General features: G+C 30.3%; 1 protein-coding gene across 1 annotated transcript in view; it reads left to right on the top strand.

The window, feature by feature from the left end:
* Nucleotides 1-12128, top strand: part of LOC107442922 (cell adhesion molecule Dscam1) — a 170807-nt gene extending 158679 nt beyond the window's left edge. The window contains exons 23-27 of the mRNA XM_043040966.3: nucleotides 2819-2882; nucleotides 4032-4125; nucleotides 6898-7007; nucleotides 10153-10250; nucleotides 11988-12128. Of these exons, the coding sequence (XP_042896900.2) occupies nucleotides 2819-2882; nucleotides 4032-4125; nucleotides 6898-7007; nucleotides 10153-10223 (339 nt within the window). The 3' untranslated portion in view covers nucleotides 10224-10250; nucleotides 11988-12128. The remainder of the gene's footprint in view (nucleotides 1-2818; nucleotides 2883-4031; nucleotides 4126-6897; nucleotides 7008-10152; nucleotides 10251-11987) is intronic.
* The last annotated feature ends 7670 nt before the right edge of the window (nucleotides 12129-19798 follow it).

The following is a 19798-nucleotide window of genomic DNA, read 5'->3' on the forward strand; positions in this document are numbered from 1 at the left end:
TATATATATATATATATATATATATATATATATAAACTCATGTTTGTGAAAATTGCAACACCATGAAGGACTTACGCGAGTGAGCTGAAATTTTCAGGAAATGCAAAGTAGAGCATAATATGCAAATGATTAGAATTTCAAACCCGTAGCGCATGCGTATGCTGAGCAGCGCCCTCTGAACGGCGGATGGATCCGAATAAATAGACGGCTGTAGCGAGGCGTGTATGGTTATCGGTGGTTATCTGCTAGTGGTAAACGTTAGCTCAGACGTTACTTATGCCTCTTCGACAAAAGAGAGCGAGATTTCAACAACTTATGGAGTTTGAAAGGGGGAGAATCATCGGCCTTCTGGAAGCTGAATTGTCTTATCGTGCAGTAGCCGCTCGTGTGCAGCGTAACAGCAGCACAGTGATGCGTGTTTGGAAGCAGTGGACGGACGAGTGTCAGACAATTCGGAAATCCGGGAGTGAACCCAGAAATGTCACGTCAACTCGCGATGACAGACACCTGGTCCGCATGGCACTGACATACCGTACGGCTCCCTCTAGACAACTGGCAGCACAGTGGTCCATAGCTACAGGTGTTTCATTGTGTGCTTCATCAATTCGTAGACGTCTGCTGCAGCGTGGACTGCGCGCAAGGACTCCTTTATACAGGATCCCCCTCACGCTAAGCCATAGCCTCCTGCGGCTGCAATGGGCCAATCAGCATAAGGACTGGCGTGCTGATTGGCAGCATATCGTGTTTTCTGACGAATCCCGCTTTAATTTGTGGTACCATAATGCCCGCATTCTTGTCAGACGCTATGCCTGTGAACGCCACCTTCCGGAGTGCATTATCGAACGCCACAGTGGACAAACACCCGGAGTTATGGTCTGGGGTGCCATAGAATATCATGGACGATCTCAATTGCTACGAATTTAGGGTAATCTGAACAACAACCGGTACATCAGTGAAATTTTACAGCCCCAAGCTGTTCCCTTCCTTCAAGCCTTGCCAGGCGCTGTATTTCAACAAGACAATGCCCGCCCTCATATTGCTAGGACTGTTCAATCCTGCCGTGCATTGCGGCTGGTACAGCTTCTTCCTTGACCGGCGTATTCCCCAGATACGTCACCGATTGAACATGTGGGTCATTTCGTTGGTCGGTGCCTCGCTCGTGATCCTCGTCCTGTTGCTTCTACAGACGAACTTTGGGTAAGCATACAAACTATATGGAATGTTTTTCCTCAGAGAGACATTCAAAATTTACTTGACTCCATACCACGTTGTGTAGCAGCGCTTATTGCGGTGCGTGGTGGCTACACAAAATACTGATTTCGATCTCTTGTTATTGTTTGTTTGCTTTGAAAGCCTAATCATTTATTTGTACCACTACCACTCAACCGTGTAGTAAATTTCATTCAATTATGACGATTCCTTCATGGCGTTGCAATTTTTACAAACAGAAGTTTATATATATATATATATATATATATATATATATATATATATATATATATATATATATATATATATATATATATATATATATATATATATATATATATATATATATATATATATATATATATATATATATATATATATATATATATATATTAAATATCGACATCTCTCAGTTTTTAACAAGAACGGTACTAAACTATATTGCTTAATGCAAGAATATTGGATTACTATGTTTTAGAATCTTGAGAAAAAGCGAAGTAATCCGAAAGTTACTGTAAGTCATTGCGAGTGGCATAATGCAAGTGAAGTAGTACGAAACCTTGTCGAGTGACATAAAACAAGTACCAAAGCAAATTAGAAACCAAAAAGATTATCAAAGAATCTTTATTGAATCTTAATCGAAGAATTAATCTAAGAAGACTTTTTCATCTGTTAATACACTGGCTAAACTATTTTTTTCTATCTTATTTAATGCTTATTTTAATATTGCAAAGTAATATTTTTGGATTTTCGAATTAAAACTCTGAATTCTCTTCTTCAACAACCAGTGAGCTTTCCATGTACCACTAGTTGTTCGCATATCACAGATTAGGCAAGAACTTAGTAGTATCACTTTGTCACCATAAAAAGCGTTTTTCTATTTATATGTGTGTGACAAAAAAATACGCAATAAATATCTGAGGAAGGATAAAATACGGCACGATAAAAACGAGTACTTCCTATATTTATTACTGTGACGCCAGAATAGACATTATATATTTTTAAGCCTTTATATATATTTTTTAATTTCTTAAACTTATTTTTTTAATCATTCTTAACCGAATTTTAATTAAATTTTAACTTTTAAGACATTTTGTAAAACGCGGATATAAAATATTTTATTCTTTTCTTAACAATCAATGTAACGGCTAACTTTGTATTTCATTAGTAATGTAAGACTCGTTAATTCACTTTCGCGGCTAAATCGAAAGCAAAAATCTATTTATAACTTTTTAACTCTTTATTTTTTACCAGAAAAATGTTTTAGTTACGTGGTTATTCTAATTCTCACAGCCTATTTTGTAATTCATGATAATATCATATTTTTTTGCTATTTTCTTTAACAAATAACAAAAATAAACACTATTTAAGTGAGAAAACACTTGAATAATTTAAATAATAATTTAACCCATCATTTTAAAATCTAAACTCTTGTAATAGTCCTACATTTTAACTAAATAGGATTAAAAATCTCTTGGTAGCGTTCCATTGACAAGCATAATAATGTGAACATAATTTCTGATCCATCAGCATGACAAATGAATAATGAACTTGAATATGCAAGTATTCATCAGAGTTATTCAATGAATCATATTTCATTCTCTTATAGTCCGAGAAATGTGAGGGCAATTATGAATCTCCTACCCTATATTTCCAAGCATATCATCACTCAGGTATTCATTCATTTATTGGCTATTGTATCTATTCACATACATTATATGCATGGTATCGAATGATATGGTGGAATGAAATGTAATACTGTTCTAGCGTTCTTGGATACATTTGGTTTATTCATTATATTTATTTACTATATTTGCATTTTAATTGTGAAATAAATTTTATGTAACATAAAGGATTTTATTTTATTTTTATATATTTAAAAAAGTATAGGCAATACAGTATTAAGCGACGTATTTAAATTGTATAGGGGATTAGTTTTAAAGCAGGGAAACTTATATAAATTGCCAACTTTCTGTACAATGCCTTAATGGCCAACTTATTAATGAGTCAGTATTTTTCCACTTCCTATACCATATTATTTTTAGATATACCATGATATTAATATATTTATTTATATTGACAATCATAGTAAAAACAATCGGAATTAATTTTTTTAACATCACTTTAAAGTGTATTGCGTAAGTAACCCACATTCAAAGGAATGAAATAATTATAAAATGAAGCACCTTTTGTTGCAAAAATTTAATATTACCCTTGAAACAGATGCAGATGTTTTGTTATTTCTGCATGAAAGATATTAATAATAATTGATTTCTTTAAATTGCAAAGAACAACAACATAGATTCAATACGAAAACTAAGCATTATATCCGTTACAACTTTTCAAAATTAATTTAGTTGTACTAACAAACCTATTTGTTACGTAAGCCTTCGTAAATTCTCATATGAGTAACCCACAAACAGTTACTGTTTAATAGTATTACCTCAATTCAGTGCACCCGATATTATTACATATTAATATATAATAAAACAGTATAAAAATTTACAGAAAATTAAAATTATATAGGATAGGTTGACAAGGTTTATGTTTTAAATAAGGTATTATGAAACAAAACAATTTAAGCATACAAAATTTGTTTTTATCATACAAAGCTTTTTTTTTTTCATTTCTATCCGCTTGAAAGAAGTCTTTAAAGGGGTACAAAACAGAAATTTATTCAAAATAGCAATTTAGCATGATTTAATTCAATTCCTGATTTCGTAATGCTATGAATCAAATACTTTGAAATAATCTATTTGAGAGAACTTTATTTACATTGTAACGTTATTGGAATTTGCTTTTATTTTCTTTTCTAAAATTAGGCATTGAGACTAGATTTTCTCATGGTGATCGAATCATCTACAGTGAATCAAAGCGAATTCGGAATAAGAGGTCAATAAAGGGGAATCGCGAAAGGTAAGGTTTCAAGCATTTTTAAATGCAATTTAAATATTTGCTTACTTTAAGAAATATCACTATTATTTATAAGCTCAAATCTACACTATATTCATTTATTCGATAAAACGAAGGTATATAAAGGAGATAGAGTTTATTGCGTACACTATTACAATTTTTATTCTTAAATTACGGTAAAATAACCGATGGCAGTCTGTTCAACCAAATATTGATGTTTTTTGAAGATCTGCCGCCAAGAAAAATAAAAAGCCATAGTTTAAGTTCCTTATACTTAAACTATACCATCTTACAATGCAAAATTATCGAGGCTTTAGAACGGACAAATAACTTAAATAAAAAGTTATTAAATCATTTTTAAGAGTCGCCAATTTGGTGACATTTTCTCCACCTAGATGAAAAGTATCAAAATCAGTGTCTTATTTTCAGTTTTTGAAAGTTGTTATGAGCCCAAAAGAATGCAGCATTAAGAGTAAGTTTCTAAAAATTAAAAAACTAGTTCACAAGCACTTTTCATTTCTCAAAACTGTGGTTTTTCACCATATTGTCGTTTTTCGCCATTTTCTAAATAAGCGTAGACAACGCTGGCTTTAAATACGTTACACTTGACCTATCAGTCATGAGTAACACTTGCAAATTCGCAGTATTCATACATATAACATATTATAGTAGGTATAAATATAAAGCAAAAAAAGCATTTCATATTACCACGGAGCCTTCGAAAAACAGCCTTAACCGTTATGTTTGCGGTAAGGAACAATTTTTCACCTTTACGGTCTTGAAATCTTTTACAACTAGTATGGATTGAAAAGCAAGAGTATAAAACTGCACGGATTTTTAATTATTTACAAGTAACATGGTCTCAAAACCGCAAGAAAATAAATTTAACTTTAAATAATTATTTTTTGCTATAAGCAGCTTTTAATGGTGCTGCCATCTATGTGTGCCTGAGAGTATCGTATTTTAATAGGCCAGAGTCACAAATTGGGGAGCTAGGCTTTTTGTTAAGTAATAGGGTTAGATAGTGATTGTGTTGTGTTTTATAAAATTAATCATGAAATGTGGTATAATTAGTTTATCTGGTTGTTCCGGCTATCGAAAGAGATGAGAAATACTGGACTTTTTTGAGTTAAGCAGCTTTAAAGAGCTGCCATCTATGCGTGAATGAGAGTATTGTACTCTAATAGTCCTGAGTTACGAATTGGAGAGTGCAGGATACTGGAAACTCTTCATGTGTTGGAGAGGTTGGAAGAAATACTGTGTTGTTAAGGTTGGGATTTGAATCGTCTACTCGGCCGGACAGGAGATTGACACATTAGCCCTCTCGACTACAATATGTATATATTTGCAAAAAACTAAGTAGCTTCTTTAGGTAAGCCTAGTGGCTGCGATGAAACTCTGATTGGTGATAGCAGTTGATTTGGTGATGGCAGTTAACAAAGGTTTTTTTTTACTGTTAACAATTTGAATACCATCGTATTTAGGGTTATTTGGCTGTTTTCCGTAAATATGGTAAAATAACAATTGATTAAATTGTTATTTAACTATTTTTCAGTACCTTCTAAAAGAGTAGTAAGGGTCTCTTAAGATATTTGAATCCGTTAACGGGTGTTTAACAAATATTTTTAACGTAAAAAGGGACACTTCATTAAATATTAGGATCAAAATTTTTACAATATTTTTCATTTCTTAAATTAGTCCCTTCACAAAGTTTCTTTTTTTTGTCTATGGAAGTCGTTGACGGTTTTAATTCAGTATTTAAAGGTAACAACTACTTAAAAAAACAGATTTTTCTTCCCGAAAATAGGGTTATCGTCAACTTCTTAATATTTCAATTCATTTTCTTTTGCTATTCAAGAAAATGTATAGTCCGTTTTAATTTTGTTAGTAGGAGAAATTAATATCTTTTAACCTTATACGTGACAAAATAGATGAATTTGGCCTTTCTTTCATTAATCTCGACATTCAATTAATTTAAATCATCAGTCATCAATTAAAAAAATATAAATAAATATAAACTAGAACAATATGGCGGTTTATAGAAGTTTTTTATTTAATATTTTTTTTGTTGATTAGTCAGCATTTAATCATTTTCACTTTTCAGTAAGATTTTCATAAAGTATCAAACTACATGTTTAATAAATCTACTTCTAATTTTTAACCAAATCGAATGAAAATTTAAGCTAATGATACCTTTATCGTTAAAAAATTGCTTAAAGGAAAAGAAATAATACTTAAGAAATATTTCAGGTTCATATCTTTCGCAAAGTTTGCATTTTTTTAAAGTTTCTTTTTTCACTTCTAAGGATTTTCGAAAAAATCCTCTCAATTATGCTTATTGTCAAATGGTGAAATAAAAAAAAATCTAAACATTTATTTTATAAATTTCTTCATATAATACCCTCTAAATCATATTAATGTATAGAACACAATGTGTGTACTTGTGAGTTCAAATTTTAAAATTCATCGCTTAAAAATAAATCGCGTTTGACTTATTGTTTGAGAAAATTTTTAAGTTTAATTATCAATGTCAGAAGATTTAGTATTTATCCTTTCTTTCTTTATTATTGGAAATTCTATTCTTAGTTTTTAATGCAAATTGGTACAAAATTCGAGTTTATCCCTTAATTCTTAATAATATAGCAATAAAATTTCGCATAAAATGAAACAATTAGTTGAAAACTAATTCAATGAATGAATTATTCACACAGTCAAATTTATTATATTTCAAACAAAAAGATCAGATGCACATATAAGAATTTTTGCTTATTTTAGTAATGGAAATACTGAAGCTAAAGAAGATTTAAGGTATAATGCTAGAACAACTGAAGATAGAATATTTAGGGATGATTCCAGAGAATCAGAAACAGAATGTGATAGATTATGTAAGTAAGAAATTAAATTGTATTACTTAAAAGTAATAAGTTAAACACCTAAGCATTTTAAATTCAAATACGCTTTATAAAATCCGGACATTTTGTAATGAATTTTAATTTATAAACGTTTTAATATAAGAAAGACTTAGCAATTCTGAGCATAAATAAATGCATATATATGTGTAGTAAAAATCTTTATTAGTTTTAATCGACTAAGGGGGAAATGGCCGATATGTATTATTTTAAGCTTTTTTACCTTTTTTTTTCAATGTACTTTTTTACGTTTCACGCTTCAAAATTAATATTAAATAAAAAATATCTGACTTTTCAAGAATATTTTTGTGCACTGTAAAAAAAAAAAAAAAAACCCCGTTGGACTTTTATTGTTTTCTTGTTGATATTCCGGATTATTTTTCTCCTTAAAAAGGTAATTGTTACTGAAGCTCTTTGGTAATGAGTTTGATAAAATTAACAATACAATATTGCTTCATGACTGATTACATGGTTTTCTGATAAAATTTGATAAATCTGGCAAAATTTTGTAATTTCTTCATACCTTAGAGCACGACGTAAAAACCACTTATTCGGTTTCATTTCCTGTCAAATTTGTATTTTTGACTATATGTATGGTAATAAGACCTATAATTGTGAGCATTTCCAGCAAGCTGATATCATATGAACGAAAAAATTACCTAACAAATGGTTTAAATACCGTACATCTTGGTTTCATTAACCAGAATTATTATAAATACACAAGTGGGCGACCTTTGTGCTAAAATGCAAACTAAGGTAAACAACGTTTAAGAGCGCAAAAAATATTTATAAATGCAGACAGCTGTTTCGGATGCTCAAAGGGCAACCTTCATCAGTGCAACAGTAAAGGTAGGCTTCACGTATAAAAAGAGAGGCAAACTACTAAAATGCCGTTACTGTTGCACTGATGAAGGTTGCCCTATGAGCATCCGAAACAGCTGTCTGCATTTATAAATATTTTTTGTGCTCTTAAACGTTGTTTACCTTAGTTTGCAGAATTATAATGTTTTCTTTTTAACTAGAAATGTGATTACTATACATATACGATAATTTTACAAGAAATATTTTTTCGGAGCAGAAGCCTGCACTATTTCAGCTTTGCCATTAAGTCTTGCGTTCGAATTTTTAAATGTTTAATACTTTTAAAATTGTTTAAATGTCTTGAAAATTTAACTTTTTTAACTACTTTTAAAAAAATTTCAAATGTCTCAAAATTTAACTTTTTTCTTTAAATGTTTCAAAAATTAAAGGTAAAAGTACGCGAGTACTTTTTATCGTAAATATTGCAGATTTTTTTTTCAGTTTAGTTTTAATATTTTAGAGAGAAATATTTCGTATTTAAAAGTTATTTGGAGTATGAAGATATATTTAAATAAAGAGTGTATCTTAACACCGTAATATTCAAGCAGAATTGTTTATTATGCGATTAATATCTTAATTTAAAACAAGAACGACGAGTTGCTATTTTGACCTCAAATCAACTTCGAAAGGCGCTAAGTCCTTAAATAATTATACCAGCTTACTTGACTTTCGTGACTCTACCTAATATTTTATGATCTTCAAAAGGATTAAAAATGAATTTTATTAGGATATATAGTGAGATCAGCAAATGCCGATGTATTTAAAACGACCACTGCAGTTTAAATGACCGCTGTAGAGTTTCAAGAATATTACATGGATTAAGCACACTGTTTCTTCTCCATTGCTTATCTTTATTTTAGTCGAGTACGCGCCTGACTAGCTCGACTTTCTACAAGTTTATTTTTCATAAGGAAAACCCCTATTTTGCTCGCTATTGATTTTGCATATAAAAATTACGTACTTAAGAAATTTATTCAGCACGTGGGGAAAAAAGGATTTTGAAATTTGGATTAAAATTCTGGCTGGGAAACTTTAAACAAAATCTTTTTTGAATAGTTAGATAGATCTATAAAACGAAAACGACAGATGTAACCTTGTACAAACATGCCGTTACGTTCCTTTGTAGGAAAAAAAATGCCCCAACAGACATTTTTTACTTCCTAAAAATTGATTACTCTTTATGGGCAAAATAAACTTTTGTCCATAAGGAGTAATCAATTTTTATCAATACTTACTACAAAGTTAGCTAAATTATAGAGCTAAATCCAGTTAGCGAAACTACAACTACCTTACATTTTTTTAAATATTTTAGTTTAGGATCAAAAAGTTTTTATTGCATATCAATGTAAACTAAAAAAATGGGACTACATACGTAACTATGAAAATTTAACATAGTTCATAAATTATTTTATCAATTTTTTATCAATACTTATTAAAATTTTAGCTAAATTATAGAGCTAAGTGCAGTTAGCAAAACTACAACTAGCCTACATTTTTTTCAAATATTTTAGTTCTGGATCAAAAAGCTTTTATTGCATATCAATGTAAATTTTTAAAAAATTGACTGCATATTGAATGTTGTACGTAATTATGGAAATTTAACATAGTTTATAATCCAAAAACTCCCTCTAAAAAAGTTTATATTTTTATTGCTTCAGTCTTTAGCGAGGAAGTGTTCCATCAAATAAACAGATTGTATACGACACGAATGATTTTGAGAATATGGCCAATTTTAGTTTTACCTACTTATTTTCGCCAATTCCTTTGAATTTTTCTAAACAGTGTTACTCTTTTTCAAAATTCTTCTATTTTGAGCTTTATCAAATGAAGCTTGTCATTTTCTACAAAGAAAGTACTTGCTTCCTCCCCCCCCCTGACTTTTCGAAAACTACAAGTAATAAACACCATCAATGTTCTCAAAAAAATGTTCCACATTCTAACATCTGGTGAAAAACGCTGAGAAATAATCGTTAGTAACTTTGTTTTCAAATAATGCGCTAATATCAACAATGGTATGCAAATGTTTTATGATGTTATTATTTTCCCTGAAAATAAAATTACAATTTTTATATATTAAACATACCATTAGAATATTAAATATGATTTTTCTAACTTTTTATAATGATATTTGAATTAAAAATGCAGGCATTTATGCAAATTTTCTTATTGCGGTTAATATGACTGTAATGATCTTTCGAGGTAGATAAAAATGTTGGCCGTTCTAGTGTTAAGTTTAAGAGCTTATCTTCTTTCTTTTTAGGGAAGACTTATGAAAGCTGCCACTATGAAGAAACTAAGAGATGGACTCCGGAGCATACCATTTTGAGTTAGCAACGGCAATTCAAAAGATTATTTATTGTGAGTAATGTATTATTTTAAATGTTTCCAAAGGGGCCGGCCTAGCCTGGTTGGTAGGGCGTTGGACCCATGTCCAAGAGGTCGTCGTGAGTTCGATACCCACCAGCAGAAGACTTCCCGTGTATAGAATAGAGATGGTGCACGCTGAATCTGTTGGCGTCTAAAAGTCCCCCAAATTTTCATAACAAATTAATACCTCTAGGGGTACTGGATTGTAGATCGACCGTGTTCCGGTTCAGGCCAAAATTACTATGGGATGGATGGTATGTAAATGTGTCCCCTATTTTAGGATAAAAGAATCTTATAATTGTGTGCAATAAATTTTAGATTTGCTTAAAAAATTCTCGAGACATGATAATATAAGCAGAAAGTAAAATTAACCTTAAGGGGTCAAAATTCTAAACCACTATCCTGACCAAGCTATCGGGACCTTATTTTCCAGATTTCGGCAGCCCCCATATTTTAAGGGTTAGAAATCCAAATTCACCGATAGAAAGATAGGTTTATTAAGAGTAAATACGTTTTTGTGTCTGGTTTCGTAATTTAAAACATCCTCTGCTCTAATAATTTAGCATATTTAAAGTTAGGTGCTTGGAACATTAAGAGTGAGTACTGAAAATGATTATTATATCAAAAATCAATCAGGGTGTTAACTATTCTATTTTGCGCACTGATTGTACAAGTAATAATCATTGGAGATTGACTTAATTTTCAAAACTCCGTAATTTTATAAAAATTTTTATTCTTTGAAATACGATAAGTCTGCAAAATATAGAAAAAGTAAGTTTGGGGATTGTTAAGATTCTTCGAATATGTGTTAAATATTAAGCTTTAATTGATATAATTTTTAACTATGGCTAATTATATACAATTAATGACGAAATAAGAATGTGTAAAACGTACTCACTGGTATTTGAGTAAAAACGGTACACTTCATTGCGCCTAAAAAAACAACCCATGCTTTAAAATTTCAAACTTACTTCTATCATTTTAATCACACTACCCATGTTCGCTCTACAGCCGGGAAAAGACCCTTGATTTCTTTGTTATCTTCGCGCAATTTTCAGATGTGTTTTAAAATTACTATCGTTTTTCGTTAAATCTACTGTCTCCATTGGCTTGAATTTTAGGCATTTTTATCTTAATAACAAAAAAATATAAATACATCTGAAGAATACTTTAGGTTTTAAACATTCGGATTAAAATTTGGATTATTATGAAAATGGTTTCTTGGACGCGAAATGGATTTTTTCGTACACATTCCAATTATTTTTTAAAAAATTTTTCTGAACAAACATGTGCCATTCAGATGTTCGCAAATTGTAATCAGTAAAGAATTTCTTAGTATTTTGCACAAAATTAAGGTAAACATAAAATGAAAAGAAATGATAATATTAAATCACAATACCCTACCTAAAGCTTAAATGCCGATGCGGTCTTGCATCACTAATGCAATGCTACTCTGTTGCTTTATTTATAAATACAGATATAATTGAAAAATTGAAACTTAATGCTCCACGCTTAAAATACTATTTAAATAGACTGAAAAAATATCTGACTGAATTCCATGACTGAAAAATTTTGAGAGCCTCTGTACTAAATTAACCGAAAATTGGTCAATAGTTTCAAACATTGGTGAAAGAAGATATATTTCTGAGAACCTAGATTAGAATTAAGATTTCTCGTCATAATTAAGTTTCTATACTTTTCCAACTAACAGAATCTCTTCTCTTTTAGATCAGCTCGAGTATTAATTCCCATTTCAAGAGCTTTCCCATCAATGTTCTCGATGTGTAACGTCATTCTATTTTTTATATCATCTTTGTAAATATATGTATTTTTAAAATCATTAATAAAACTATCAAAGCTAAGACTCTACTCGCGTTTTTAATTTTGTCCTGCCGTTACTTCCAATTCTGTTTTCTCACTCCCAACAGAAAACACAGTTAAATATATATATATATATATATATATATATATATATATATATATATATATATATATATATATATATATATATATATATATATATATATATATATATATATATATATATATATATATATATATATATATATATATATATATATATATATATATATATATATATATATATATATATATATTTACCGAAGAGCCACTATACTATGACCACCCTGCTAATAACATGTAGGACTACCTTTAGCCCTCAAAACTGCTTGCACCCGCCGTGGCATTGATTCCACAAGACGCTGATAGGTAATCTGAAGTATCTGGTACTAAGTGCTCACCATCTGGTCCTGCAAGTCCCTCACATTGCGAGGGGGTAGCGTGGCACCACGGATTTGACTTTCCAAGTAGGACCACAAGTGCTCTATTGGATTATAAGATCAGGTGAATTTGGGGGCCAAGACGTGACTTGAAAGTCACTGGAATGTTCCTCGAACAAATCCATGATGATTCGACCCTTATAACATGGTGCATTATCCTGTTGGTAAACACCATCACTCGCAGGAGAAACTGTTGCCATAAATGGGGGAACCTGGTCTGCAACTATGTTTAAGTGGCTTACGGGCATCAGGGATTGTTCTATGAGGATTATGGGTCCTAATGTGCCCCATGAAAACATTGTTCCTGGGCGAGAAACCATGAAAACCTGGGCGAGCCCATTGTTATAGATGGAGGGTGGTCATAATGTAATGGCTCTTCGGTGTATATATCTGTAAATACATAATGCAATCATAAGGAACAAATTGAGTTACCTAAAATATTAATTCGAAGGGCTTATAAGCTTATACACTAGTTATCATAAATTAAAGAAAATACAAAAAATAGCGACCACTCTCCCAAAGTAAAGCCGATCCCTATTAAATTCGAACATGTTGTCAAATAAGAGTTGCTAAGTACAGATTCATCATGCAAATTAGTGGCGCTTCACTGGAATGAAGTTATCTGCAAAGAGCATAAAAATGTATCTTTGAAAGCAAGCCTGAGAATTTCGCTTTTTCCGAAATTCGGAATCTCAGATATTTAAGTGTTGCAATAGCCTTCAGGCATCATTCGTCCGAAGAACTGCGATGCAGATCTATTGGACGACTAGAAGTTGGACAAATTTAGATAGAAGTGACCAGATGGCTGAATGTGAGTCATTCTGTGGTTTATAGACTATGGCAACAATTATGGCAATTTAACCACTGGTTTGGCATCTATAAATGGTTCACTAAGTGTCCCACTACTTGGTGTAAAGAAGCCTCCAGCTTTTTTATTCTTTTGTATTCAGTAGCTTTAAAATTTTCAATTACCGTAAAATAACACAAACATACGAATCAGTAAAGTTATTTTTACGATTCAATATAAAGTAAGAATTATTAATTTAGAATACCAATACTTAAAATAAAATAAGTTTGTCAAACAAACATACGCGTAGCACAGAGAGATATAAAGATGAATTTGAATTAGACTTAACAGAACGGAAAGGAAACTTCCACGATAAAATCAATTAGTACAGTTCGCAGAAGTTTAAAGAAATAGTTTTAATTTTCCTTATTACCCAACTAAAAACATGAATAATTATTCTTACGGCAACTTTTTTGCTTTGGTTGATACCTAGCAGTGTGGAAGATTTCCAGTGTCTCGCTCCAATTTTTATTCAACTGTAAACAATCTAGAGACAGTATTCAAAGTGAGCCAACATTTGTGCTTTCGAAAGTGTTTTCTGAAAATGTTAATTCCTGTTTTGTGGTTAAGTTTGGTTTTGTTTGTTAACTCTCGTTTTGTGCGACTTAGTGATTGTTTTGATGTAAGCCCGCTTTAAGTGTTTAGATTTAAATTATACCCTTTCAGCTGTACGAAATAAATTCATATTGTGTTTATACATCAAACAAATATTACATTAAGGCAACTATAAATATGAAATTGCTGCGAAATATAAATAACAAATCTTTTTATATCATCTATGGACAAGATTTTCAATTTTTTAGCAAATAATTTATAATATGTAGTAATGACATTTTTTCTTGGATTATTTTTTCTAAATAAAGTCACATTTCTTAATTTGGTTTTTTTTTTTCATTTCGAATTATAAATAAAGATGATCAAAATAAATAGATAAACAAAACAATAAAAAAACGTTCGATTAGCAAAAGTTTTCCGCAAGATACAATAGGAAATATAATAGGAATAGTAATAAAAATAATATTGTAATAAGAGTTTATATTGAACAAAAAAGTTGTGCAAAAAAGGGGAAAATATACAAAAGTTCTTGTCTTCAATATTGTCTAGAACTTTGAAGACAGTCTTTTGACGATTTTCAAGGTTGACTTCTATAGCAACGCATACATGTGGCAAGAAAATAATTTAATTTTGCCAAGATAAAACTTTTAATAACAATACTTAAACTTCATATTAAGAGGAAATACTTATTCTTTACTTTTAAATTTAAATTTTATCATAAATTAATTCCTCATGTGACTGATTTTATATTCAAATTAAGAGTTTATTTTCAGAGAAAGATGCCAAAATTTGACTGTTGAGAAAGGAAGTCATTAGCATATATGAAGTAAGTATAAGGCATGAATTGTATATTTATGTGACAGAAAGTACTGTAGCGTTCAAGACCTTATCATACTGTGATAAGTCTTAAGAAAATATTGGTATGTTGATTTTTTACTGAAAAAAAGCTGCTAAATAGGCAGTTAGATGAAACTGATTATGGTATTCTCTTACTAAACTATTTTGTTTCATAATCATCATTGAACTGCTGACCTAATTTTGGGTTTAGGACTATCATTGTTCACCCTTGAAATTTTGAACCTGATCTAGAAGACAAGAGGACTCCTGGATTAGGTTTTGGGAGAAATTTGTCTTCGTGGAGGACTTTTTGATGAAACTAACCTGCATACATATAGACGCATACATGGTGAGGTACAAGGAGTGGAAAACCTCCCATGGTATGCCTGACGGCAAGGGGACTATAACCCTGGACCTGTCCATTACGTCATATATTTTACGTCAGCACTGTAATCGGTGAAAGACGTGTGCGTAACTCGAATCGGCATCACTGGGATTCGAACCCGGTTCACCTGTTTGGAATGTTAGCACTCTATCCCCTGAGTCACCAATGCTCTTAATATATTGCTGCTATTTATCAAAAATGGGATGAAACTAATTTCGGACAGGCACACTGTTATATAGAGATGAATGAAAATCTATTTGTTTGTCACCAGCCACCGTTTTGGAAGATCGATAAGAAAGATTTCAATTTTTCCAAACGAGTTTTTTTACTAGTAAATTTTTTTTGAAGTCAAAGTATTTTAAAATGCAAATAAATGCCTTTTTTTCATGTAAATTTTAAGTAAATAAGAAATATTAAGGTTCCGGTTGTCCGACTTTCCCATACATTAATTTTAGCTTGGACAACATTCTTAAAAAAATATTTGAAGGAAACTTTTATATTTTTTAAATATTTTCAATAATCACATTTTTAAAAAATAATTATTAATTGCAAAAATGTAATATGTTGTCATAAAATTAAGAATAGACATGAATGTTATTATCACTATTAATAATTATCGCGTTATTTTCGAATTCGATTTCTTGTTATATTTTCTGAGTCGGAAATTATTGTTGCCATGATAATTTTTATAAAGTAGTTTCATGAATATCACTACCGAGTGATAATGATAACGATATTACAGCATTCATTAAGAAATATTTTTAAAATTATTTTCGCTATATTAACTTTGTCCAATGTTAGGTCGTGTTTGGAATGTTTGAATTTTTTATTCAGCGAAACAGATCCTTTTTTATCCATATAAACATGCTTACAACAACAGGAGTTTTTGTGAAAAATCTGGATCGACCAGTACTTTTTGTGATCGTTCTCAAATACCCAAAAAGCTATCGCCTTCCGTAATTTCTTAAACCAATTAGCATTTTTTTCGAAAATTAGGGCTTCTCATAATGTCTTGATTTTAAATTTATAGTCAATAGATGATGCATCACTCTAAGAAAAACTACGCCATTGCATAGTACTACGCTATTGCATAGTAATGATATTTAAATAAAACAAATATAGTATACGATAGTTAAAATCATTCATTTCGAAATTTTCCGTTCGTATGGTAAAGGTTTACCGGAGATTCCCGTTTTTAAAACTATAGTTCTCATTACCACACATTTAGTCAAAATATAAAACTGAAAAAAAAGATTTAGCCATAAATGTTTTTAGGCTCTAAGGTATTATGATAAAATTACCAAAGTTTACCATATTTACTACCAAACAGCATGATAATTTAATCATATTTTATAATTAATTTTACTTGAAGTCATTATTAAAATGCCTTGGTAAAACTTACAGCACTGTTATCATAGCACCAAAAACACGGTATATTTTACCCTATTCTGAGTAGTTTTTCCTGTACACTTTTTCTTGGTGCACTAACTCGTAAATATTAAAAAAAATCATTTTCAGGAAGAGTTATCTAAAGTATCAGAAATTCAAAAGCAAACAAGAAGTAAAAAATAACGAATAATATTTTCTACTTAAGATTGGAAATTGTAAGTGAAATATGAGTGAAAATAAATTTGCAGACGATATTAAATTGTTTAACACTAGAAAAACATTAACGAAAACTTTTATTTTAAAGGGAAAAAAATATTTGTTTACAAGTATTTCCCCTGTCATCATTGAGGGTAAATAAAAAGATAGATATCGACGAACTAGATACATGTATCTGTCTACTGAAGAAAAAAGAGGTATTCTTTTCTAGATATATGCTGTCGAAATGAAATGTGGAGAATGAGAATTTAATATAAATTACCCACTCGAAAGTAGTGAAGATGATAAAATTCTCAATAGAAGATTTTACTTCTTTCATTTTTGGCAACATTTCAAACCTTCAAAGTGATATGAAAAATGGGTCAAATATGTTTCACTTCAACCGTAACACAATGTTGCTGTTTTCTGGTTTTTAGAATAAAAAAGAATTGTTAAAAATTTATGTCAACTTTTAATTATATATTTCAACTAGATCGATAAAATAATGCAGTCGTTAAAATAAATTACTTCCCTTATAAAAGAAAACAGAAATATATGTCTGCATTTAAGATTAAATGCACGGAACAAATTGGGAATAAAATCTTCCTCAGTTGGGTAGCTTCCAGTAGCGAATATTTTACAGTCAATTTTATTGTAAAAAAGAAATCTTGGGAAACTACTTTATATTTAATATAGAATATTCATAGATTATATTGTCTTGAAATCAGAACCATCTTAAAATTCTTCTTTTGAAAAACGGAGTAGACAATTTCATAATTTTTAAATCACGAAAAGTACTATATTTTTGAAGAAAAAAAACAAACTCATTGTACTTTTGAAAATTTCACGGAAATCAAAATATGCATCCTGAATTCATGTACATAAATTAGGTAAATTTTTTTTTATATTTTTATACACGGCAAAAGTCCGTGATAACTTTAAAATAGTTTTTATTATCATAAATTGTTTGCATTTTTCGGTAAGATATTTTTATAAGATAAATAATTGATAAAGCAAGACTTTTCAAAATTGAAAAAAATCTATGTAATTTAAAGAAATACTTTTACATCAGTGAGACTTTTTTTCGAATTACCATAAAAATAAACGGCGATTGGAAAAATGAATTGAAATAAGAAAGAAAAGGAAAGGAGAAAAAAAGAGTGACAGCAATTTTTATCGCAAAATTTCACGGAATAAAAAAACTGATATACCGTTTCTACAGTAATATTTACGGTAAAATCGAAGAAATACTGAAATTAGATAATTATTTGTAAAAACTATGGAATGAAATTTTACGAGGAAAAAGGTATCTTTCGGCAAAATAGATTATACGGTAAGATGGCTTTTGCTAAATTTTCCAGTAAGTGCACTATGACAAAAATCAGCAAAATTTCTGTCAAAACTGCACTCTGGATGCCAGTAATTTTTACCATAATTTGATATGGAATTTGTACAGTGTAGATACAATTAATATTGCTGTAGAAATTCACGGAATTAGTTAGTCTTTAAGCACTCTCTAACTAAATGGCTGATAGCTCATATATTATTTGGTATTATGCAGGTTTAACCATATGCGTTCAACGTGATTTTTTACAGCTTTGCTGACGTAATCGCTATTTTATTTCCAAAGAAAATTAGCATTGATCAAAATGTTGATCACCCATCCCACTGACTTAAATGCTCAAATTTTAACTGGAGTTAATAAAAATGAGTTTTCCTATCATTCTCTAACAACTTCGAACAGAATAAGTTGTTATATTATCTACTTCATTTATAGTCGATTCAAATAATTTGCGTTGATTTCCGTCTAGTTAGAGCGCGGATAATTGCTTTGATTTTAAAGACACTGGAAAATATGTTAGTTTCCTTACACTGCAAAGAACACTAAATTTTTAATCTTACTTTCGACCGTTTTGCTACAGTAACAAAATTACAGGTGCACTAGAAATAACTCCGGATCAAATTGCGGTACAAAGTTCCGGCATTTTTAGCGCATCATTCGTAAAATCCATTTCTACCGTAATGTATCATATCATAAATATTATGTAGATAATTACAGCAAATTCAGTGATTTTACGGTAATCAATGCAAAAATTACGATATATCAAATCAAATGCTTTGTTTCGTAACATGTACCAGTAAAAATATATTTTACAGTTAAAAAAAGCGACACCTCGAGTGCCGGTACCTTTTACCGTAATTTGATCAGAAATATTTTACAGTGTACAGAACAAAATAAAGGAGCTAAGACTAAAATAAAACAAAAAATTTTTAGGTATGCTATAAAGGAAAAGCTAATTGTACTTTGATTTTTTAATGCTGACTTTCTAATAAGCTTTAAGTGGGTGGTAAGTGGGTGGTACTTACAACCCACTAAATGCGCATTACGATTTTCATTTTAAATCGGACAAAATTTAGATAATTCTCTCCTTTTTCAGTTTATAAATAAATTTATAAACATTTATTTTATTATTTTTGTATCGTTCTGTTCATTTATATCTAAGGCAACAAAGAATAAGAATAGTTCTCTTTCCACAACTGTAGATACGAAACAGACATTTTGCGGCCTTAATTGAACGTAAGCTGTTGATGGAACATCAATCGCCACATTTCACTGAATAAACATAATAATGTTATAATTCCTCTTTGATGTCTCTAATGTGTGGGATAATGCAGATTATTTATCGAATACAAAGTATGCTTCGCCTGCAGGTAGTACGAAGTTAAAGATGTTTCCCTTTCTCTAATCTGCTTTTCCAAATTACATTAACTTTTGTTTGCATCGTTTGTTCTGAACTAACTATATTTTATTTCACTGATTAAGAAAAAGAGATGAAAAACTAATTAAACTTATCTCTGGAATAAAATGGCATAAGTTAAAATTAACACCGAAGTTTTGTTTGGTTTTCAAGGCAATAACAAATGACATATGCATTTTTAAGAGTATAATTTTAATAATTTTAAGCACTGTATTTTATGCTATTTGTAAAGAAATTGTTCAAATAAGCTTTCGAGTTTCACATGATTCGGT

The sequence above is a fragment of the Parasteatoda tepidariorum genome, chromosome 10 (genome assembly GCF_982258835.1).
Source record: "Parasteatoda tepidariorum strain Cologne lab strain chromosome 10, Ptep-v5.0, whole genome shotgun sequence".
NCBI classification, from domain to species: domain Eukaryota; kingdom Metazoa; phylum Arthropoda; class Arachnida; order Araneae; family Theridiidae; genus Parasteatoda; species Parasteatoda tepidariorum.